Source organism: Symsagittifera roscoffensis, chromosome 3 (assembly GCF_963678635.1).
Source record: "Symsagittifera roscoffensis chromosome 3, txSymRosc1.1, whole genome shotgun sequence".
NCBI lineage: Eukaryota > Metazoa > Xenacoelomorpha > Acoela > Convolutidae > Symsagittifera > Symsagittifera roscoffensis.
In genome coordinates, this window is record NC_087064.1 from 72,974,336 (window position 1) to 73,000,217 (window position 25,882).

Genomic DNA, 25,882 nt, shown 5'->3' on the forward strand with positions numbered 1-25,882 from the left:
TACGTACGTGCTACCTTCGTAACAAAAGCATTTAACTTTTATATTGATGTTTTACATAACAAATAACATTTGACAACGTTTTATTCTGCTTCAAAATGAGCAATCGAGAGAACAAAACAGCTCGTGACTCGAAGGATGCGACAAAAACTGGGGCTGGCACTTATGATGAGCACGAGAGACCAATTAGGTCACGTGATTCCAGTAGCCGAGAAGCTGGAGGTGGAACGACTGCAAGGTGAAAACGCAAAGTTTTGAAATCTTTCAATAACTTTCTTTTTATAGGTCTTCAACCCATTTCAGGTCCATAAACTTACAAAAGAACTTTAGGCTATCAAAATTTTGTCCTTGCAGAAATATGAGCATTGAAATTAATAAATCGCGAGTTTTTAAGAAATCGTGATGGACTTGAAATTTATACTTTTTTGATGGCCATCGTAAGTATCATTTTATGGCATAGATGAAACTGATAATGGTGCTAGCTAGACAAAATAGAGTATAAGCCAGTGTCGTGAAACAATCTGGTTCCATCCAAAGATTGTAATGAAGCTGATCCAATAAATTAATTTAATTAAGTTAATTTCAAAAAAAAATATTTTACAAAAGCATTTAAGAATTTCAAAAAATCTTGAAGAATCTGGAAGATCTTTTCAAGATTTTCTGAGAATATCTCAAATTCACCTGATGAGCTGCAGAGGCATCATACAGATTTCCTGTCATGATTTTTGGACTGTTTAAATTCTTATAAAATACCAAAACATTTTAAGAGATTCTTTGATATTTTTGATAAAAGTTCAATGTTTTTCAAGATCTTACTAAGATATTCAAGACGACTGGACCTGAGTTAGATCAGATGAAAAAAGACATTTTTACAGCATAAAATTTACCTCAACCCCTCAACCAGAAACAATTGTTTGAACAAAAAATTGACTTCAATTCCATTACTGAGCGATTGATAAAAAAGAAAATTTTGATCTGCATATCAGAAAGTAACCCAATTAACACACTCTAACTCCCAGAAATACAATTTCGCGACAGACGAAAACTCTAGAAACGAACTCTAGAAAATATTTTTTTAAGAAAAAGGTCTCAATTTGGATATTCTGAACATTTCAACTCAAACTCAATGACATCTGTTCTTCTGTTAAATTTGCCCAGTGTTTGTTAATATTCATGTATTATCAGAAAAGAGCACCGAGATGACAGTGGGCGCAATAGTTCAACAGCTATCAGTAAGAAGGGTGGAGAGGAGAAGAGAGGACAAGGGTTCCACCGGATGTCCAGGAGCAACTCCTCCATCGGAGCCTCCTTAGATCTCCTCACAGCTCAGCAGGAAGTCGCAGGACAGAAGCAGGTCGGCAGTATTTACAAGCCGTTTGAAAATAATTGCAAAATATACTTTTAAATCTAACGTAGTAGAAGGATAGCAAATGGTAGGTCCCAGTTAAAAGCAAATTTTAAACTAATTCATGGGGAAGCTAACAAACATAAAAGCGTTTGGATCTCAAAACTTTAGATACATAAATAACTACAAGACAACGATTGATAGAAATTGTGGTCTTTCTGTTATTGGCTTACCAATCTGAGTAAACTTCGTTTCAAGAGTGATATCACTGCAATAATATAAAACAGGTGAACAAGGAGGAGGCTAGGCGTCTGAAGCAATTGTCTCTCAAATTGGAACAGGAGAGGAAACTCATCAACCAACACAGAGCTAATCTAGAGAAAGACAAGGAGGTGAGTCAGTTCTTGATGAATAAACGCTATTCGAAGTTTTAACAATGTGAACAGAATCTTAATCAATAAAGTCTTCGCCACCAAATAGCCACTCTGAAAGAAATAGGCTCTCTAAATGGGATGCAAAGTATAGGAAAGTTGCAAGATGATTGAAGTTTAACAAAACCTGATAGTAACTAAATTCACATTACGAGTCCAAACTGAGCACTGGATAGGCAAATTCAAAAAAGTTCAGAAGAGATCATTCAGACACGAGAAAATCTTTTTTCGGACAAAACTACACAGAGGTAGGGACGAGACAGCAATCCTCATAATAATAGTAAGAAATTGTTTCCAGCATAGGTTCACATTGATCAATATAATTTATATAAAAGACCACTTGAAAGAACCCAATCTGGGGAACCGTCATTAGACAAATTCTGCCTGTTTTCGGACGTCTCTGAGCTCAAAAAAGAACAGGTTTTAACTGGGATGGTGGTGCAATGTATTAAAATTATTAACTCTTAATTTCCTATTAATGTCGTCTCTAGAAACTTATGGAGAAAGTTGTTAATTTCATTACTTGACTTTTTGCTAATCAATCCAAAAAAGCCGGAAAAAGTTTGTGAGACAGTTATAGAGTTTTCAAGTTCTAAAAACAACTGAAAAGTTATGGTGTTGTTTAGAGTTGATCACTAATTTCTTTATTCGTTTATGATTATGATGTAATTTGAATAGTTCATCAGATATGATTAGTTTGCTGAGAGTCACAGATTCACATTCACCGCAAATAGTTTTACAGAGAAGTTTTGAAATGAACTTTTTTAGATTATATATTTTCATTTATTCGCGCAACAAATATACCGGTTCGAATTTTTTCTTGAAATTTAAGACTCTAGTTATTCTATTAATAATGAGATCAATCTTGTCAAAGTTTGATTTGGAAGTCGACCCGTATATTAACACGCCATGTTCAATAAAAACTTTCACGTATGCTTGGTAAAACTGGTTCAGTTGCGGTCTGTTTAAAATCTTACGCAGTTGATAAACAATTCCACAGTTTTTAGTTAGCGTCAAATATCACAGCGTTCAATTTAATTCTACACGTGGTGATAAAAACTACAGAGAAATCAACGCTGTGATAATTGACGCTTTAAATATCAACAATTTAAACGCTGTTTTTTATTGAGATACAAACCCAGATATTTGAAAACAAAATTTTGCTCATTGGCTTCCTTGTTCATTTTAATCAAATACTTATAAATACCTAATTGTTTTAATTTTATCTAATTTTAAAGTCAGTTCGCTTTTGTCCGAACATTACTTTGCTTTTGTCAATGTGTTATCAAGATTTTCAATCAGTATTGAATTTTCAGTTGAGTTTTGATGGCTGTATAATTGGCATAGAGATAGACACTTGTGTTTGCATTGAATTTTGGTATATCATTAATAAACAGAATGAAAAGTAGAGGTCCTAGAATTGATGCTTTTAAACTGTTTTTGTTGATCCTTACAAATTGTTCTCTGTTGATGCTTGGAAACCGTTTTCCTCTAGATCTTCAGCAATTAGTTTATAGTTTTAATTATTAAAACCTCAACTTTCTGACTTAAGTTGGATTCTTCAATTGCATCTTAAGCTAAGAACAACCACCTTTTGACGTAAATTGAAAGATAAATGAAAAAATCATTATTCGTGATCTTATAGAGAAATAATAGTATTTTAAATTGAATAAAATTTAGTGAAAAAACTGAGATAACAATTTTTCTTGTTTATCAATGTAGAAATGATTCTTTCAGATTCCTGATGTGGGAAAATTTTGTGTTCCAAATACGACAACAGTCTTTATTGTTTTATACATTTAATCGAGCTTCGAGAAGCAATGATTTATGACGAGGCCTTTCTGAGACTACGCGAGATTTTTGCGAAAAAAACTTATTTTTTTTATCCTGGAAAAAAAACATGTCAGAAAACGACGCGCAAGTTTTATAGACATAGATGGAATTAAGTATTGTCTTCTAAATCATTTTGCCAGTTTAGTACGACAGATGAGACCAAATAGCATGCTCGAGTTCAATTTGAATGATATTCTAAGCCGGACTAAATTTCCGCTCACGTTTTAAAAGCACAAAATATTTCTTGCGTTTTTTCTCCTAAGTTGGTCAAAATGGTAATCTTTAAACCCCTATAACTTCACAATTACCCCGTTGGATCACAGGTAAATGTTTTTGTTTTAAGTTTGAGATCCGGACTACAAAAATTTCGTCGAATTTTGTCTGGAGAATTTGGTTTGGAGAATCAACCGACCCGAGCACAATTATTCTGTCACTCTCTTCGAAATCAAAAAAATAAATATTGACATGCCTTTTGTAGTTGCTCAAAAAAATCAATATAGAAGACACTTATGCAAAAGTGGCAAAAAAATTGTTAAAATTCAAACCGTCAAAGAAAAATAACGTTTCCAACTCAAAACAGTTGCATATTCCCATTGATATTTATTGTTTTGTCCTGAAAAAACAGTTGGTAGTGCCGAGCAAAAACTTGATTTTGTTAAGTTACCCAACGATATCATTGACAATTACCCAAGGTACATTTCTGACAGACTTTTTCTAAGACTTGACAGGTCATACCAAATAACTGAAGTGACGACAAAAATTTTTTTGCACACTTTAGAGCATAGTATTGGTACCGTTTTTTTATATTTAAAAAAACAAATTAATTGAAGCAGAATATATCTTTTAATTTATTTTTGCATCGCTTACTGAAAACTTATTGCCTCATCCTTTTTTAATGAAACGCATGAGTTTCGAAAACCTGGCTTTGTAGCATTTTTAACACTGCCTTACTGTGAAAATTTGATTCGTTTGGACAACGAAGCTATCTTCTTTGGGATTGTTCATATTTTCAAAATTTAATTGTATATATATCAAAACAAAACACTGAAACTGTAAATTTTTTTGAAGCTTTGACAGTCAAATTATGTCTTTAGAGAGTAAATTTCAATCTGACTGCATTTGTGGGGCAAGTGTTTTTACAGTCTGGATTTTTTTGACTAATTACTTTTGCAAAGCTTGTTCTAGACATTAACAATTTTTGTCTGCTGCTAGCATTCCTTTGACAATAACTTTCGACAATTTTACGATCTATCGTCAATGAGACGTTTAAACGTAACCTCGATAAAGAGCTAAACAATTTCAATCATATCTTTCTGGACAAAAATTTCCAAGAAAATTACAGTTAATGAATAAAATTTTCAGAAGTCAAACGGAAATAACACTTTAGATTTTGGATTTTGTTCCGACCATTGAAAACGGGAAGGAGATTTGTACTCGTGTTTTTTTTAGTTTTTCCTTTTTCTTTGGAATATCAGATGCGCAATATCAGATACCACAAATTCTGATCTAAATAGGTTGAGTGGTGTATCAAACTGAATTTGCTTTAATTTTAATTCGAACGATTAGATTTTTTTTAAAAGTGTCGAAAAATTTTTGAGTTTTGGTTCAACTTCGAGCGAGCAAACGATCGAGTAACATTCGTTATTTGAAAGTTTAACCTAAATCTAGGCTTTTAGGCTAGAAAAATATGATTTTGTCCAAAAAAACTGATTTTTAAAGTTTCATTTAGCGCTTCTGTGGAATTAAAAGTCTTCAAAATAAACTTAAAAATCATTGAGCACAAAGTTAAAAATTTTTGAAAATGAAACATTTTGATTTTTTTTTACAATTTTTAGTTGTCATTAGTTTATTTAGAGCAAGTTTTATGCCGTTTCACTAAATTTCTGCACGTTTTAATAGTTCTTCAATCGCACCACGGACCAAAAACAACTTTAATTTAAGGAAAACAAAAAACCCTTGTGCATTTTTCTAATGAATATGGTCGCAACATCATGGGATACTTGCACAGCACCCGGCTATCCTATTTACTTGTGCAAGAATTGTTCATAATGGTTTACAATACTAATTGCGCTACTTGAAATTTATTTGATCTTCGTAAATAACTTTATTAAAACACTCGCTACACTATAAATTAGGCGTCGAGTTGTTGTTTTTAATGTTTAAAAGCACAATCTTCATTTTCTATCAATATTTTTTAAAATTATTATGGGTATCTTTGAAAAGTTTGAGTTAATCCATGCAATCTTCAATCCTGTAAAGCAGAAATATCAGAAAACTTTTTTTTGTTCGTTTTCGAGGCATGAAAACAGCTAAATGATTTCAAATTGCGAAGTTGTGAGTGATGGATTTGAATATGGAATATGAAAGCTTACATCATTTTATAACATGCTATCACTTGATCATTGCGAGCCCGAACTGTTCACAGGATAGTAACACAATTTAGTATGTGTAGATCTCTGGAATCCAAAGACAAGTCTTTAAACACGATAAAATTTTGTTGGAACGATGAAAGAAAACGAAAAAAAAAAGAAGTTCAAAGAGAGCGTCCTTGTTGCGGAATCTGAAATCCTCAGTTTGGCCTCTTATTGATTTTTTTTCGTGATTGAACGACCACGTCACAAAAAATGATTTGAAGGTACTAACTAGGCTGTTCGGCGAAGTCTTCAACAACTCAACTTACAAATTTGTAAAATAGAAAACTTGTAAATTTCAAGTTTAGAATGAAACTAAAGTTTTTAAACGTTCTGGATTTCCATATAAGAGTTGTTTCAGCGTCGCGAAAAATAGATATGAGCTTTTCCATTTTTTGAACTGTTTTTTCAAATAAAAATGAGGTAAAAAAATTGACTGAAGCTTGAAAATTATTTTAGCAACAATAAAATTGCAGTTGAACAGGTTTGTATAATTTTTTTCTCATTCTGAAAGCCTTTACTCAATTATTGAGTCGGACATCAATGAGCTGATTGTAACGATAGCTGATCGGATATCGTTTTCAAAATCTTATGTAATTGACTCAAAACACCCGCCTGGAAAAGTTTTTCCAAGGATGACACCTTCAAAACGTTTTTGGCCAAACTCCACAGCCGGAAAAACTAGCTGAAGACTATTTTTTCTACTTTTGTAAGCAGATTTCGTCGGGCGAAAAGTGATAGGGATTTGTCGCCTCCTCAACTGTCTGGTTTGTTAGTAACTGTTTGTAACTTCAATCATTTTTTACAGTTAATTCGCAACGAAATTAGTGATATAAGAATTCGTGTTTTTGGGTTTATATACACCTGTTTGATTGCATATTAAACATAGCTTCGAATGCTAAATGAGCAGCTTAATGCGATTGAAATCCTTTCAGATTTGTTGATCGTTAAGAGAACTGCCAGCCGCGTCCAGACAATTTGGCCAAAGACAATTCATACGATTTGAAATTCAGACAATTCAGCCAAAAGTATGCAGAAAATTCAGCCAGAGACAATTCAGCCATTAATGGTGACCGCCGCAGTCGCGCCAACGTTTTGCGAGCTTGTCAACAGAGGGTAGGACTCTATACAAAATTTAGAGCCGGTTATCGCCCAAAAGCGGCGACGCGCGCGTAGCGCGCCCACCGAAGACCTTAAAACGAGAAATAACTCCAATTCCGAGTTGTCTAGCGTTATGTTATCGAGCGTTATGTTATCGAGCGTTATCTAGAGTTATCTAGCGTTATGTTAAATCTAGCGCTATGTAAAACTGGCTGAATTGTCTCAGGCTGAATTGTCTGTATATTTTTGGCTGAATTGTCTGAATTTCAAATTGGCTGAATTGTCTTTGGCTGAATTGTCTGAATTTCAAATTGGCTGAATTGTCTTTTCGCGTCTGAGAATTACACAGAATGCATCAGAAGCTCTTCAGCATGTCTAAAGAGAGAGTCCCTTTCCATTGCTTTTTCTCATTCTAAACAGATTTTTTTGTGATGGGGAAGCCTCTTTTTATGCAATTCAATGCCTGTTTTTGTGACCTAAGATTTTTCACGTAGTATCACTTTTCCAGTCGATGTTTGTCGGGTTGATGTAGAACTTAAAATGAAGGTCAACACAGAACTCATCCCTAAAATGTAGGTTGATTGAGTTAATATTCATGTATTATCAGAAAAGAGCACCGAGATGACAGTGGGCGCAATAGTTCAACAGCTATCAGTAAGAAGGGTGGAGAGGAGAAGAGAGGACAAGGGTTCCACCGGATGTCCAGGAGCAACTCCTCCATCGGAGGCTCCTTAGATCTCCTCACAGCTCAGCAGGAAGTCGCAGGAGAGAAGCAGGTTGGCAGTATTTACAAGCCGTTTGAAAATAATTGCAAAATATACTTTTAAATCTAACGTAGTGGAAGGATAGCAAATGGTAGATCCCAGTTAAGAGCAAATTTTAAACTAATTCATGGGAAGCTAACAAACATAAAAGCGTTTGGATCTCAAATTTTTAGATACATAAATAACTAAAAGACAACGATTGATAGAAATTGTGGTCTTTCTGTTATTGGCTTACCAATCTGAGTAAACTTCGTTTCAAGATTGATATCACTGCAATAATATAAAACAGGTGAACAAGGAGGAGGCTAGGCGTCTGAAGCAATTGTCTCTCAAGTTGGAACAGGAGACGAAACTCATCAACCAACACAGAGCTAATCTAGAGAAAGACAAGGAGGTGAGTCAGTTCTTGATGAACAAACGCTTTTCGAAACTTTTAACAATGTGAACAGAATCTTAATCAATAAAATTTTCGCCACCAAATAACCACTCTGAAAGAACTAGGCTCTCTAAATGGGATGCAAAGTATAGGAAAGTTGCAAGATGATTGAAATTTCACAAAACCTGATAGTAACTAAATTCACATTACGAGGCCAAACTGAGCACTGGATAGGCAAATTCAAAAAAAATCAGAAGAGATCATTCAGACACGAGAAAATCTTTTTTCGGACAAAACTACACAGAGGCAGGGACGAGACAGCAATCCTCATAATAATAGTAAGAAATTGTTTCCAGCATAGGTTCACATTGATCAATATAATTTATATAAAAGACCACTTGAAAGAACCCAATCTGGGGAACCGTCATTAGACAAATTTTGCCTGTTTTCGGACGTCTCTGAGCTCAAAAAAGAACAGGTTTTAACTGGGATGGTGGTGCAATGTATTAAAATTATTAACTCTTAATTTCCTCTTAATGTCGTCTCTAGAAACTTATGGAGAAAGTTGTTAATTTCATTACTTGACTTTTTGCTAATCAATCCAAAAAACCCGGAAAAAGTTTTTGAGACAGTTATAGAGTTCTCAAGTTCTAAAAACAACTGAAAACTTATGGTGTTGTTTAGAGTTGATCACTAATTTCTTTATTCGTTTATGATTATGATGTAATTTGAATAGTTCATCAGATATGATTAGTTTGCTGAGAGTCACAGATTCACATTCACCGCAAATAGTTTTACAGAGAAGTTTTAAAACGAACTTTTTTATATTATATATTTTCATTTATTCGCGCAACAAATATACCGGTTCGAATTTTTTCTTGAAATTTAAGACTCTAGTTATTCTGTTAATAATGAGATCAATCTTGTCAAAGTTTGATTTGGAAGTCGACCCGTATATGAACACGCCATGTTCAATAACAACTTTCACGTATGCTTGGTAAAACTGGTTCAGTTGCGGTCTGTTTAAAATCTTACGCAGTTGATAAACAATTGCACAGTTTTTAGTTAGCGTCAAATATCACAGCATTTAATTTAATTCTACACGTGGTGATAAAAACTACAGAGCAATCAACGCTGTGATAATTGACGCTTTAAATATCAACAATTTAAACGCTGTTTTTTATTGAGATACAAACCCAGATATTTGAAAACAAAATTTTGCTCATTGGCTTCCTTGTTCATTTTAATCAAATACTTATAAATACCTAATTGTTTTAATTTTATCTAATTTTAAAGTCAGTTCGCTTTTGTCCGAACATTACTTTGCTTTTGTCAATGTGTTATCAAGATTTTCAATCAGTATTGATTTTTCAGTCCGAGTTTTGATGGCTGTATAATTGGCATAGAGATAGAAACTTGTGTTTGCATTTAATTTTGGTATATCATTAATAAACAGAATGAAAAGTAGAGGTCCTAGAATTGATGCTTATAAACTGTTTTTGTTGATCCTTACAAATTGTTCTCTGCTGATGCTTGGAAACTGTTTTCCTCTAGATCTTCAGCAATTAGTTTATAGTTTTAATTATTAAAACCTCAACTTTCTGACTTAAGTTGGATTCTTCAATTGCATCTTAAGCTAAGAACAACCACCTTTTGACGTAAATTGAAAAATAATTGAAAAAATCATTATTCGTGAACTCATAGAGAAATAATAGTATTTTAAATTGAATAAAATTTTGTGAAAAAACTGAGATAACAATTTTTCTTGTTTATCTATGTAGAAATGATTCTTTCAGATTCCTGATGTGGGAAAATTTTGTGTTCCAAATACGACAACAGTCTTTATTGTTTTATACATTTAATCGAGCTTCGAGAAGCAATGATTTATGACGAGGCCTTTCTGAGACTACGCGAGATTTTTGCGAAAAAAACTTATTTTTTTTATCCTGGAAAAAAACATGTCAGAAAACGACGCGCAAGTTTTATAGACATAGATGGAATCAAGTATTGTCTTCTAAATCATTTTGCCAGTTTAGTACGACAGATGAGACCAAATAGCATGCTCGAGTTCAATTTGAATGATATTCTAAGCCGGACTAAATTTCCGCTCACGTTTTGTCGAATTTTGTCTGGAGAATTTGGTTTGGACAATCAACCGACCCGAGCACAATTATTCTGTCACTCTCTTCGAAATCAGAAAAATAAATATTGACATGCCTTTTGTAGTTGCTCAAACAAATTAATATAAAAGACACTTATGCAAAAGTGGCAAAAAAATTGTTAAAATTCAAACCGACAAAGAAAAATAACGTTTCCAACTCAAAACAGTTGCATATTTTCATTGATATTTATTGTTTTGTCCTGCAAAAACAGTTGATAGTGCCGAGCAAAAGCCAGATTTTGTTAAGTTACCCAACGATACCATTGACAATTACCCAAGGTACATTTCTGACAGACTTTTTCTAAGACTTGACAGGTCATACCAAATAACTGAAGTGACGACAAAAATTTTTTTGCACACTTTAGAGCATAGTGTTGGTACCGTTTTTTTATATTTAAAAAAATAAATTAATTGAAGCAAATGTATCTTTTAATATATTTTTGCATCGCTTACTGAAAACTTATTGCCTCATCCTTTTTTAATGAAACGCAAGAGTTTCGAAAACCTGGCTTTGTAGCGTTTTTAACACTGCCTTACTGTGAAAATTTGATTCGTTTGGACAACAAATCTTTCTTCTACGGGATTGTTCATATATTCAAAATTTAATTGTATATATCAAAACAAAACACTGAAACTGTAAATTTTTCTGAAGCTTTGACAGTCAAATTATGTCTTTAGAGAGTAAATTTCAATCTGACTGCATTTGTGGGACAAGTGTTTTTACAGTCTGGACTTTTTTGACTAATTACTTTTGCAAAGCTTGTTCTAGACATTAACAATTTTTGACTGCTGCTAGCATTCCTTTGACACTAAATTTCGACAATTTTACGATCTATCGTCAATGAGACGTTTAAACGTAACCTCGATAAAGAGCTAAACAATTTCAATCATAACTTTCTGAACAAAAATTTCCAAGAAAATTACAGTTAATGAATAAAATTTTCAGCAGTCAAACGGAAATAACACTTTAGATTTTGAATTTTGTTCCGACCATTGAAAACGGGAAGGAGATTTGTACTCGTGTTTTTTTTAGTTTTTTCTTTTTCTTTGGAATATCAGATGCGCAATATCAGATACCACAAATTCTGATCTAAATAGGTTGAGTGGTGTTTCAAACTGAATTTGCTTTAACTTTAATTCAAACGATATGATTTTTTTGAATAATGTCGAAAAAAACTAGTTGAAAATTTTTGAGTTTTGGTTCAAGTTCGAGCAAGCAAACGATCGAGTAATATTCGTTATTTGAAAGTTTAACCTAAATCTAGGCTTTTAGGCTAGGAAAATATGATTTTTTCCAAAAGAAAAACTGATTTTTAAAGTTTCATTTAGCGTTTCTGTGGAATTAAGAGTCTTCAAAACAAACTTAAAAATCATTGTGCACAAAGTTAAAAAATTTTTGAAAATGAAACATTTTGATTTTTTTTTACAATTTTTAGTTGTCATTAGTTTATTTAGAGCAAGTTTTATGCTGTTTCACTAAATTTAAGCACGTTTTAATAGTTCTTCAATCGCACCACGGACCAAAACAACTTTAATTTAAGAAAAACAAAAAACCCTTGTGCATTTTTTTAATGAATATGGTCGGAACATCATGGGATACTTGCACAGCACCGGCTATCCTATTTACTTGTGCAAGAATTGTTCATAATAGTTTACAATACTAATTGCGCTACTTGAAACTTATTTGATCTTCATAAATAACTTTATTAAAACACTCGCTACACTATAAATTGGGCGTCGAGTTGTTGTTTTTAATGTTTAAAAGCACAATCTTCATTTTCTATCAATATTTTTTAAAATTATTATGGGTATCTTTGAAAAGTTTGAGTTAATTCATGCATTCTTCAACCCTGTAAAGCAGAAATATCAGAAAACTACTTTTTGTTCGTTTTCGAGGCATGAAAACAGCTAGATGATATTCAAATAGCGAAGTTGTGAGTGATGGTTTTGAATATGGAATATGAAAGCTTACATCATTTTATAACATGCTATCACTTGATCATTACGAGCCCGAACTGTTCACAGAATAGGAAAACAATTTAGTATGTGTAGGTCTCTGGAATCCAAAGACAAGTCTTTAAACACGATAAAATTTTGTTGGAACGATGAAAGAAAACGAAAAAAAAAGAAGTTCAAAGAGAGCATCCTTGTTGCGGAATCTGAAATCCTCAGTTTGGCCTCTCATTGATTATTTTCGTGGTTGAACGACCACGTCACAAAAAATGACCTGAAGGTACTAACTAGGCTGTTCGGCGAAGTCTTCAACAACTCAACTTACAAATTTGTAAAATAGAAAACTTGTAAATTTCAAGTTTAGAATGAAACTAAAGTTTTTAAACGTTCTGGATTTCCATATAAGAGTTGTTTCAGCGTCGCGAAAAATAGATATGAGCTTTTCCATTTTTCGAACTGTTTTTTCAAATAAAAATGAGGTAAAAAAATTGACTGAAGCGTGAAAATTATTTTAGCAACAATAAAATTGCAGTTGAACAGGTTTGTATAATTTTTTTCTCATTCTGAAAGCCTTTACTCAATTATTGAGTCGGACATCAATGAGCTGATTGTAACGATAGCTGATCGGATATCGTTTTCAAAATCTTATGTAATTGACTCAAAACACCCGCCTGGAAAAGTTTTTCCAAGGATGACACCTTCAAAACGTTTTTGGCCAAACTCCACAGCCGGAAAAACTAGCTGAAGACTATTTTTTCTACTTTTGTAAGCAGATTTCGTCGGGCGAAAAGTGATAGGGATTTGTCGCCTCCTCAACTGTCTGGTTTGTTAGTAACTGTTTGTAACTTCAATCATTTTTTACAGTTAATTCGCAACGAAATTAGTGATATAAGAATTCGTGTTTTTGGGTTTATATACACCTGTTTGATTGCATTTTAAACATAGCTTCGAATGCTAAATGAGCAGCTTAATGCGATTGAAATCCTTTCAGATTTGTTGATCGTTAAGAGAACTGCCAGCCGCGTCCAGACAATTTGGCCAAAGACAATTCATACGATTTGAAATTCAGACAATTCAGCCAAAAGTATGCAGAAAATTCAGCCAGAGACAATTCAGCCATAAATGGTGACCGCCGCAGTCGCGCCAACGTGTTGCGAGCTTGCCAACAGAGGGTAGGACTCTATACGAAATTTAGAGCCGGTTATCGCCGCGAAGCGGCGACGCGAGCGTAGCGCGCCCACCGGCGACCTTAAACCGAGAAATAACTCCAATTCCGAGTTATCTAGCGTTATGTTATCGAGTGTTATCTAGAGTTATCTAGCGTTATGTTCAATCTAGCGTTATGTAAAACTGGCTAAAATGTCTCAGGCTGATTTTTCTGTATATTTTGGGCTGAATTGTCTGAATTTCAAATTGGCTGAATTGTCTTTTCGCGTCTTAGAATTACACAGAATGCATCAAAAGCTCTTCAGCATGCCTAAAGAGAGAGTCCCTTTCCATTGCTTTTTCTCATTCTAAACTGATTTTTTTTGTGATGGGAAGCTTCATTTTATGCAATTCAATGCCTGTTTTTGTGCCCTAAGATTTTTCACGTAGTATCACTTTTGCAGTTGATGTTTGTCGGGTTGATGTAGAAATTAAAATGAAGGTCAACAGAGAACTCATCCCTAAAATGTAGGTTGATTAAGACACACGAACACGTACCAAGTGAAATCAAACTGCTAATTTCATCTCTTACAGAGAGTTGTAAGCAGTTGGAACAGACAAAGTTTAATAATAACAGACAGGTATCTTTTTCAGAAAATTTTTGCCTGCAAAAGCACACTTTTCTGAGAGAACATAAATCTAAAGGTCTAATTTGCATGCAAATTTGCTAAAAATAATTTTTTTCTGTAACAACTTTTAGTATTAGGTAAACAGAGTCGCCAAATCTAATCTATCTGAAAAGTGCAATTAAAAAACGCAAGGTCACCAATAGCGTCATCAATTTTGCATTAACTATAAAAAATATGAAAAAATCCGGCTGACATTTAAACTTAAGAATCAATAGGCCACTTTCAATAAAGTGCGTTAAAATTTATTTCCATTTGAAGTTTTGCCAATATTTTTTTAAAAAAATTGTCGGTCCAAATTTTTTTGCTAATTTCTTCCTAAATATAGCTATTTATGCCAATTATGTTTTTTTGTTTTTGGTCAAAAAATCCAAAAGTTAATGTTATTTGCTCATAATTGCTCATTTATACGTCGGAGATCAAATTTTTACTCAATTTTGCATGTAACAACCATGCCAATAGATTTCATTAACACACACGCCATCTTTCTAGACAAATTAATATGCCCAAAACCACCAAAATTGCCTTCAGTTTTTCATTTATAGTAGCAGTAGTCGTAGTAGAATTGGATTCTTGGATGGCTCTCGGGAATGAAACCTCACTGATGTATTAAGATGAGTTTTCCTGTTGTATTGCATTGTTTGCAGATGCGCCATGTACTTGGCACAATTCATTTGTATAGCTTTCCACAAAGTTCCAATTTATATAAAATGTTGTTGTTGTTGTTTTGAGGTTCATCGGAAGGAGCAGAATCAGTTGCAGGACAGAAAGAGAGACTTGAAGAAGCGGGAGAGTGAGGTGGAGGATTTGAGGAGTAAGAATGAAACAGAGCAGAACAGACTGAACAGATGGCACGCTGACCTGGACACCAGAGAAAAAGTCATCAGTTAGTTCAGTTCCCCCTTTGGTATTATTTTTGACGACCCCTTTTGGCACTATATTATCACATCTTACCCCTTTTGCTACTAACAGTACCCCTTTTGGTAATATTTAATCACATCATTTTTGTTCAAACGAACCTAAAACTTTCTAGAGCACTTTCGGTACCAATGTATAAAACTTCCACGAAGAGCACGCGCTCAAAACAATTCAATTTTTTGGTCGAAGCAATTCAAAAAAGCCAAATATTTTGATATAAAAAGATTTTTTTTGATGTTTCGAGAGATCGGAAAAATTAGTTATGTCGACTTATATGAAAAACGACATTATTTTCAAAATTTACTGCGGGGAGCTAGATCTCCTTCTCTCACGAATTCAATTACCTCGCCACCTTAAGGGGCAGACTTTTATTAAACTAATTTTATTTTTTAATTTGATTTATCGCAGATTTTGATTAAACTCATTTTTTGCCGAGTAAGTTCACAGAAAGTCAATTCAAGAAAAACAAAGCACAAGTTCAATTTTGTCGGCCTAAGAAAAGTTGAAATAGTTACAATTTTTGAAGATCGGAATTTTGAGAAATCCACCTAGTGTTGCTTTGCGTGTAAATCATTACTTTGATTGAAAGCTTAACTAAACAGGAAGCACTCGAGCCGCTAGAAAACTACCGTCCTGGGAAAAACGCAACATCAACTTATAATAAAAACTTCGCAATTATAGTAACGTTGTTATCTACTTTTTGATACAGGTAGGGAATTGAAAGCAAAGTGTCCATGATGTGATGCTGAAACAGCGTGGAAACATCGCGCTTGTCCTTAAAACTAACTAACAACATATTAAGAATAAGGAATGATTGAAATGATTGAAATATACCAAAATCGTGATTAATCAGATCAAAAGGAGAAGAAGCTGCTGCGAAGTCAGCAGGAGTTTGAGGAGCACAAAAAGAGGGAGATGTTGGCAGTGCATACTCAGAGACAGACGGACATTGACAGTGTGAAAGAGGAAAACGATCGACTCAGGGCACAGGTAGATTTGATTAAAAGAGATTGGAATAACCATCATTAGATTACAGGGACGGATTTAGGAGGGGGGATTGGCGTTTTTCTTCAGGGATTCGACACCTGCTGGTATTATTTTACACAGAGGGTTAATATCCTTAGCAGTGTACTTAATAACTGGTTATTGATCAAAATGAACACTTTCAAAATTAACACATTTTGTCGCAACAACATTTGCGACTTAGGTTGGAAAAAAAAAGATAGTTCATACTATAACACAAGGTATGCTTGTGTAATGACATCCATTGTTGGCCGGCCAAACCTAAAACTTTTCTAAAAGCGTCTTTGGCACCGCCAGTATATACTAACTTTGAAGGGGAGCGCGCGCCGAAAAAACGCAAATTGACTCGTTCTTTTTTCAAAAAATTTGACTGCGGCACTCAAACTTTTGTCAAAATGAGTTACTTATAGTGTTCTTGCAGCGCTGTCATAATCGATTTGCTGGACCTAAACCTAAACAAAGGTCGACAAAATTTTTGAAAATTGTTTGATGCACCCCCCCTTTTATTGATAATTGTTGCCTCTCGCCGCAAACAACGAGCGCGTTTGACCGCGTATTGCAATATGACTTTTTGTTTCATCGTTACTTTTCTCGTCATTTCTGACTTTCGTATTTTCGTTTTTCGCTTTTAATTCTATAATTTCAATTTTAGAAAATTGTCAGGATCAAACATTCGGATATATTTGAAATTTTTACTTGTAAAGCGAATATCAAAAGATTCCAAATAGGGCATGCCAAGACAATTTTTAGAGCAGTTTCATGATATTTCTTTTTAGTTCATGAAGAGACGCTTTTTGAGTCTTCGCACTTCGCAAAAAAAGCACCTCACTAACAAAATGATCAGGAAATATTTCCAATGTCCATGAAAAGTATTATAGTCTACAAAATATCATGTAAAAAAGTTTTAACCGCAAGGTGTAAAAACGTTTTTACTAAAAAAACTCCTATACAGAATGCTTCTAATTTATTACATGTTGACAAAACTTAACTGAAACCGCCTGGGAGATACACTGTCAACTATGAGTGACTGCTGCCCTTTCTGTGTAGATGTTGAAAGAGATAGAAGAGCGGCGTGAGATGGAGAGGAGTTACATACAGAGGGACCAGGAGGTGTTGAGGCAGGAGAGAATCAACCAGCAGAGGAAGACAGAGTTGGCAGACCAGAGTCTCCAGACCAGAGAAGCCGGTCTCAGAGACGGCGAACAGGCACTGCTACATGAGAAGCGGAAACTCAGTTAGTCATAATTCATATTTATTAAAAACAACAGGTACTCTTATTGCTATTTCATGGGTAGTCATAATGTTGCTTAGAACACTCTCAATTCGTCTCCCAACAAAATCTTTAATTTTTTTTGGGGGGGGGGGGTGGGTGTGAAGGGTCCTTCAGGCGTGTTTTTTTTGCTCAACCACAAATCTGCCGTAGTGCGATGACACATGATATCTCATAAAAAAGTCCTTCAGATGTGATTTTCGATATGGAGTAAAATTACCAGATTTTTTTCAAGCAATCAAAAAAAGGTTCAAAATGTGTTGGAATCATTAAAACCAGCTTAAGCAAAATTCAATTGAAGCAAAACAAATGCTAGTTATGTTGATAAAAACTAGCGTTAGAAACCCAAAATTACGTTTCCTTTTCTCTGCAGCTTCAACATTCTGTTCATAATTAGTGAGTCGCTCATTGAAAAAAATCAAATGGATACAAGATATAAATTTTTAAATTAAGATAATAATCAACCCTACCTATGAAGGCGATGCTTTTTATGTCAAATATGTTTTTGGTAAAGATTCGAAGAAAACAGATATTTATCCCTAATGACATATATTGTTTTATGTATAATTTTCTCATTGATAAAAACAATAAATACAAACTAAATTTCAAGTGAAGTAACACAAACATCGAAATCAATAGATACTTCATTACAAATCTCTTGCCTTGCACCGATCCACAGCAGTGGTGTTTACACTGGAAACATGAAATGAAAAGCACTAGCATTTCATTTTCGAAACTTTCAAAACTCGAAGAAGCAATGGCTTGGCTGGTTGCTTTCCTTGGAAGAGCACACTCGTAGAAGACAAAGCAACATGGATGCAGAAGGAGCGAATCCCGCAAACCTTCGAATAACGAACTTCTTCCTCAGTAAAGGATGAGTGCAAGCAATCTTGAAGTTGAGGAGTCTTGTTTCGCCAAAAACCCTCTGCGAGATGACGTTCAATGAGATCCACGATGTGGTACGAGACTACTGCAGAGTCAGAGAACAAGTAGTTGTTGCTGAACGAGCCGTGTTCCTATCGGCAGTTCAGAATCGAAAAGAGTCTAACGACGACTTTCTTGAAAGACTTCGTGAAACTGCTCGGTATTGTAATTTTTCTGAACTTCAAAGCACAGCTGATGCGGAAGAAGGGATGATACGAATAAAGTTCATTGCAGGACTAAGATCAGCAGACTTTAATCTCAAGCTACTTTAGGCAAGTAGAATTAAAACAGACATAGGTCTAACTGATATGAAAACTTTTTTTACAGTTTGGCAATCAAACACAGTTTTTTGATGGGATATCTAAAGTTAATAGTAAAAAACGTTGCATACAATTCTAATCTAACCTTCAAAAAACCAGTAAATGTCAATGAAGCTTAAAATGGCAAGGAACCAGAAAGTCCAAACTGCGGAGGAAAACCGCACGGAGATAAGTTTTGTCCTTCAACGGGTAAGAAAAGTAAATCATGTGGTAAGATAGGACACTATGCAAAAAAAGTGTCGAAGTAAATTAAGCAACAACAAGAAAGGTTATAGTAGATTTAGTAAAAGAGTAAGTCACAATGACGATGGGGGTCGGTTCCCAGAAGGGGAATTAAAAATCTCTGAGAAGCGCACTAAAGTAGGAGTGTTTTTTGCACGAAGTCTCATCGGGATGGCCACCGCATGAGAAACTGTCATCCTTGATGGTACTGAGGTGAAAATGCAAGTGGACACAGCTGCTGATACAACAGTGATTTCGTCGAGCATCTAGGAGAAGCTTGAAACACCTAACCTAGATGGAATTGCTCGGACTCCAGAACCATACGTTGGACATAAATTCTGCTCTAAAGGAAAAGCATACTTTGTGAACTGATATGGAATGGTCGAATTTACTCAAAGCTGCAACTGGCAGTTGCGCGCTTGAACAAAGATTTTGGACTATTTGGACGCAATCTCTTACCAACCCAGTAATCTATACATGCGATACAGGGGCTCTCAAGGACATTATCGAGAGTCAAAAGATAAAAGGCCCAGGTGAAACTGAAGTCTGGAGTTCTAACCACTCTTCTGCAAAGAACGCAAAATTCCGTTGCCGGTACAAGAAGCAAAGCTAAAGGATATGGTCAGGTAGTGAGTCCTCGAGCCAGTTCGGCCCGGAGAAAGAAAAATGATGAATTCAGACTTTGCGCCGAATACAAAGTTCACATCAATGGCAACGTATTGGACAAAGACAACCATTAAACGACTTGGAGACAATTTTCCGCAATCTGAAGGAAGCTAACTTGTTCAGCAAAGTTGAAATCTTAGACGCTTACCATCAAATAGAACTTAATGGACTGGTTGCGGATCGGTGCAAAGTAAGAGATTTGTTGTTGTTGATACCGAAACTGGCTGGATCGAAACATTCTCGACCGATGACAAAACTACTTTAACTATCGAGAAAAGTCTGTCGACAGTCTTAGCAAGATTTGGATTACCAGAAATTGTAGTCTCTGACAACGGACACATTTTGTGACCGATGACTTCAAAATATGCAGCAAGTCTCAAGGAAATCACAAAATAGGATCAACGATGTACCAGCCAAGAGCAAATGGACTAGCAGAAAAAGCAGTGCAGACGGTTGAGCATGCCGTGAAGGCATGCAGAGAAAACTCATCTGTCAATTTTTTTCCGTTTCTGCAACAAGTACTAATTACGCATAGAAACACGTCCAAAGCGAAGGCAAAAACGCCAGGGGAACTTGTTCTTGGACAAAAAATCAGATTACAACCATCATAGATTTTGACGTAAGTAGAAAAAATCTCTTCAAGCTGAACAAAGACAGGGAAGCACAGCATGCAACTTTCCTCATTCGACGTGGAGCCAGCACATCGTGGATCCAACCCAATCAATCAGAACGGAGTGTTCTTGTAAATCGACAACCAGATTGCGAGATGCAGTCAAGAGACCAATGCCACAGAGGGAACGAGTGACATTGTCGATGATGAAATTCCAGTGCAACTTGAAAATGAAGGACAAGCTTCACCAACTCCAGAAGATTGATCTGAACCAGTTTCAGACAAACCCAAATGAGCTTTAAGATTTCGGAAACCAACAAAACACTATGGAAATCCTATACCGAAAGCTCTCCTCATAGAAAGAGCAAAGATGTGATGAGCTGAGATATCATCCAATATAAGATTCTAACAATTCAACTTGAAGAGAATGAACATACGAATTTACCTGATCTGTTGAAGCGTATTTGGTTCAGAAGCAATTCTATATTTTTTTGGTGTCTCCTTTTTATCTGTCAGTTGATTTTAACCAATTGCCACACTGTATCAACCGTGATAAGTAGCCAATATTATCCATGACTACGATGCTATGTATGTCAAATGTACTTTTGCTAAAAAAAAATCAACAAAAATTGGAACATTTAAACAAAGAAATTTTATCCCTCATGACATATCTTGTTTTTATGTACACTTTTCCCACTGATAACAACTATGAAGAGCAACTAACTTTTAGGCAAACATCGATCTCAATAAACTCTTTGTAACAAAACTCTTGTCTTGCACTCATCCACAACACCAACCCCTCATAAATAAATTTCTATTATACATATAGTGTAATTTGAAATCCAGCTGCAAGTTTGAGGAAACTTGCTCTAACGAGTAACGAGTGTATTACGTATACCAAAAATGAGTAGTTTTAATGAAGCGGACACTCTCTCCCAAGAATTCGTTCTTCCAATAATTTTTTCTTTTTTTACCCTTTGGAAAAAACTAGTGAAATTGAAGTATCAAACATTAGAAACTGTTTTCCCAACAAATTCTGCAAAGACGCGTATGATTTCAATAGGTTTGTTTTGAAAAATCTGAAGTTTGGTACAGTACAGGCTCTAACAATTATTCTGATTTTTTGTATAATGCACTTCATTCTTTAGTTGGCTAAAGTAATTCCAGTCAACAAAAACTTTGGTCTCTCACAAGCGGGAAATTTTAGACCCACTTCAATTCTTCTTTTTTAGGTAAAGTCTTTATTTAAACGTCAATGCTATTTTCTTTGATACAATAAGCATTTGATAGAAAAGCGTTGGAGAATTCTATTTTATTGCAAAATCTACACAATTTTGGAGTTAGAGGGAGTTTGATTGATTTAATTGAATCCTATTGAATTCAAAGAAGTCAGTTCACTTCCGAAATTGAAATTATTGAGTTTAGAGTTGCTCAAGGCTCTAGTTTCGGTCCCCTATTCTTCATAATTTACATGAACGATATTGATACTTGTTGCAGCCCTCTTCATAGTAATCTTTATGTGGACGATAGGGCTTTGATAAAACATCAAGACAATGACATGTGTTGAGTGCTGAATTGAATGAGCAACTAGTTATTTGAAAGCAAGCTATACCTTAACATTGACGAAAAAGAAAATTTTAACTTCTCAAAATCCAGATTAAAAAAATGTGTTGTTGTCAAAATAATTTTGAAATACACAGAAATCGTTTAACTTTTTAAATACTGAGGAGTGTACTTAGGAAGCAAGTTGAACTTAGAAGTGAACATAGAAGCAATCAAGAAAATTTCGGCGTTTTCTCAGGAAAATTGTGTCAACTAAGAAAAACATTGAATTTTAAACAACTAGAGTGAGAGCATACATAAGAAGCGTATAACTCATAATAGCAAACTGTTTTCTGCTATACGGAACATTAAGTAAGACTGAGATTAATGATTTGAAGTTTATACGCCTTAAGTTAGTTCAGATAATGTTTCCTAGGAAACAATTTCAGTGAAAAAAAAAACATTATTATTCAACATAAATTATTTTCGATGCGAAGCTTGAATTGCTATTCAATTTTGAAGTTTATAAGCAAGTTTATACATGGTGATACAATTGGAAACGCACTAAAACTACTTCTCAGCAAACAAGATTTGGATAAACTCGCAAATAGTCAGACTTGTTCACAAAAGTTAAGCAAGAGGCATAAAGCAAGAGACAAAAACAAAGCAAGAGGCGCATTAACAAATCATCAATCTTTAAATTTACGGATCAGAGCTATCTTTATACATTTAGTTTTCAAAACTACCCAGATTTTATGTATAGTCAGGCAGTTTGAACAGTTTTAATCATGATTTTCTTGACAACTGGATTTTTTCTGATAATTTTGTGGAATTTAACTTGAATTACTAGGCTAATTGTAGTGTTGTTTTCCCGAGGCGTTGAATCATTATTTTTTTGGTAAAGAAAAAGCCTAAAAATACCCAAAAAAATCAATGTTTTTAAATAATAGAACGAGATACAATTCACAACTGTTCGGCTTTCTGAAGCATCTTTTGGCCGATTTCGTCAGCATGAAATTTATTTAAAAGTCTAATACGGGTGTTCGCATGTAATGCACATAAACAAAAATCATCAGCTGATCATGCTGACACGTTGTATTGCAGTGTAAGTCATTAAAACTACTAAATAGACTATTGATGATCAAACTTCAGAAAAACTCTAAGACGAAACTGAAAAAGGTCTACTTGCGGGTGAAAAATCTAGATTTTTATAAAAGCAGTTTTGGCCTAGCAGGGTTTTTTTCCATCCTTTGAAAATACATGACCGAATTTTTGTTTTGTGCTTGGCGTAGATTATTTTTCTCCAGACGATCTCGATTTTCTAACTGAAGGCTTTTGCTGACAATTTTCATAGAATTCAAAAAAAAATGATGCAGTGTGTTAGAGGCGGATTTAGGGGGGCGGGGGGTTGACGGACGTCTTTTTCTCACCGCCTTTCAGTCATTCGACTCTCTCACCAAACAGAAGGTTCACCAAATGGTATTATTTTAGGACATCCATTTTAGTCTGACCAACCCTATAGTTTTTCTTTGGCGAAAAGGCGCCTGCGGTGATAATATATTTTAATAATGAAGGGGAGCGCGCGTCAAAAAAGGCCGTTTTTTTGGTCAAAATTTTCCAAAAAGTGCCCAAAACAGCATGTTAACCCGCTTTTTAAAAATTTGCCTCCGGCGCTAAATTATTGGTATAAATGTTGTCTTCAAAGTGTTTTGGAACCGCTCGGAAAATTGATTTGGTGGATCTTAAAAAAAAGGCTGACAAAATTTTCGAAATGAAATTTTTGAAGTGAATTAGAAAAAATATATTTACCTTCATACAAGCTACTTGAAATTGCTGGTCTTCTTACTTCCCCTGTCAACTCTTGCCGAAATTTTTCGCGTCGTCCAATTGTTATAAGAAATGGCGTGCTAACTAATTAAGGTATTCCAAACCTTTTTAGTCCTCATAGTTAACCTTCTAAAACCACACGTTGCACCATGAAATTGATGCTCATGGGAGCTAGACGTATAAATAAAAAAACTAATATTGGCTACGGGGTGGAATAACAAAAAAAAATTTAGTTTTAGCAAAATTTTTATTCATAAAAAACATCCGAAACAAGTTTAAGTCCCCCTTTGTAAAATTTTGAGATTTCCATTTTTGGTGACGGACTACAAAAATGTTCTAAAGGCGCTTTTGACGCCAATAAGGGGGGAGCGCGCGCCGAAAAAACGCCATCTTTTGGTAAAATTTCCCAAAAACTGGTTAAAAAAGTTTTTTTTTGGCCAGTTTTTTTTTTAATTTTGCCAGCGGGGCACAAAAATTGGCCAAACCAGGGTTTTTTAATGGTTTGGGAGAGCTCGGAAAACCAATTTAGTCGACCTAAAAAAGTTAACAAAATTTTCGAAAATTTTTGAAAATCCGCCCCCCCCCCTCTCGAGAAAATCTTAGATCCGCCCCTGCATAAGGTACAAATGCTGTGAAATTCATGCCGCTCTTAACAACTAGCAAAACTAGGCCCTTTTACCCCTCTTTTTACTAAATAATTTTTGTGTTATCTTGCCCAAGTATCGAAATTTGACATGCATGGTAATTAATTATTTTTCCACACATCTGCTGAACATATACCACCTTGTAAAATTAAGTTTTGTCCACAATAAGAGGGGACGTTAAAATAGTCTTAAATGTGTCGCAATTTCTATTATATCCCCTTAGAATTGCATAACTTGTTTTTGTCGAATGTGTGAGTGTGGAGGGGGGGGGAGTAAGAGAGGCTTAAATGTGTCCCCTAGTCTAATATATAAGCTTATTTCGCACTTTTCCAGATATGGAGAAGGATAGGCTGGACCAGATGAGACACGAGATTGAGTTGCTGAAGAGCCAGGTGAGTCTGGAGAACAAAGTGAAGGAGGAGAATGCTCAGTTGGCAGCCAGACTGCTGGAGGAGAAGCGCCAGACAGACGAAGCCATGAACAACCGGATGAGGGACAAACTCAAAGTCGAGGTCAAGTATAGAAAAAACACAACGCTACTAATCACAACGGCAAACCTTACCAAACCCTTACAAAAACTGAGCATTTATTTTTGATAAGAAATGTTTAGTTAGTCGCAAAGATCAAATTTTCGAGAAAAAAATTAGTGGATGTTTTTTTAAAGTTCAGCTCGTTGAAATATATAGTTCAGCATCATGTGTCTTTTCTTTTTATGCAATCACTTTTTCCTTTAGCTCAAGGTTCAAATCGCGCTAAATTGACCTTTTGACAAAAAACGTTAGAAAAAATCATTGGCGAAAAACTAATTAAACAAACTACGACCCAAAGTTTGAATTGCTGCTTCAAATTTTCTGGCGAATATCTTTTAGCAGGGGCAGATTTAAGGGCGGGCGGTTGGACAGACACCTTTCCTCAGGGATTCGACCCCTGCCGACCCAAAGGGTCCCCCTTTGTACTGTTTTGAGATATCCTTTTTTGGTGACGGACCCTAAAAATTTTATAAAGGCGCCTTGGGCGCTTATGTATACTAATTTTCAAGGGGGAGCGCAAGCCGAAAAACGCAATTTTTTGGTGAAATTTTCCCAAAAAATGCTTAAAAAACCAATTTTTGGCCTTTTTTGAAAATCCGCCTGCCCCCCTCTCTCGAAAGTCCTAGATCCGCCGCTGTTTTATAGCATAGCCCATCAAATCTTTTCTGCCTTTAGATTTCTAAAAAGGAGAAAGAAATCGAACAACGACAGAACAAATACGAGAAACACAATCTGTCGGCCGAGAACGAAATAGACCACGCGAAGAAAAACAACGACCGGAAACTAGATGAGAAAGAGAAACTGGTAGAGCTGAGAGCCGAACAGAGCGCGAAAATACTCAAAGCACAGCAGAAGAGTTGGGAGACGACCCAGTTTGAGAAGATCAAGAGCCTAAGTGCCAGCATAGTCAGCTGAATAGACACCACATACAGTGCCAAAAACAACAAAACCCATTTACAGTTTAACCTATTTTTGCAGCTCAAATTGGAAACTTGAAAAAAATATTTTATTTTAATTTTCATTTTGAGCAAAAATATAAAAAATTTATAGCAGAGAAGACAAAAACAATCACATTTAACGCTCAGATAAATCACTCACGTCCTTGACAGCTTCGAGCAACTTTGACGTCACATATAGCAACAAAACTATCAAATACCGGATTGTTGAACTCAGGGAAAACTG

At 35.0% G+C, this 25,882-nt stretch overlaps 2 protein-coding genes across 3 annotated transcripts in view; one reads left to right on the forward strand and one right to left on the reverse strand.

The window, feature by feature from the left end:
• LOC134841345 (uncharacterized) lies at window positions 1-25,705 on the forward strand. The gene is made up of 8 exons (XM_063857268.1): window positions 1-235; window positions 1,183-1,351; window positions 1,630-1,734; window positions 14,937-15,090; window positions 15,976-16,112; window positions 17,193-17,379; window positions 24,504-24,682; window positions 25,376-25,705. Exons 1-8 carry the CDS (start codon window positions 96-98, stop codon window positions 25,613-25,615), a joined length of 1,311 nt encoding a protein of 436 aa, XP_063713338.1. The 5' UTR covers window positions 1-95; the 3' UTR covers window positions 25,616-25,705.
• The window catches only part of LOC134842784 (disks large homolog 4-like), a 574,432-nt gene that overhangs the window by 135,263 nt on the left and 413,287 nt on the right, over window positions 1-25,882 (reverse strand). The window lies entirely within an intron of this gene.

Excerpts from the sequence above, each read along its gene's own strand:
- LOC134841345 (XM_063857268.1), top strand. The coding sequence starts at position 96 with ATGAGCAATCGAGAGAACAAAACAGCTCGTGACTCGAAGGATGCGACA. Across the intron at positions 15,091-15,975 it reads CACCAGAGAAAAAGTCATCA|ATCAAAAGGAGAAGAAGCTG; the intron begins GTTAGTTCAGTT and ends GTGATTAATCAG. Across the intron at positions 24,683-25,375 it reads GGGACAAACTCAAAGTCGAG|ATTTCTAAAAAGGAGAAAGA; the intron begins GTCAAGTATAGA and ends TTCTGCCTTTAG.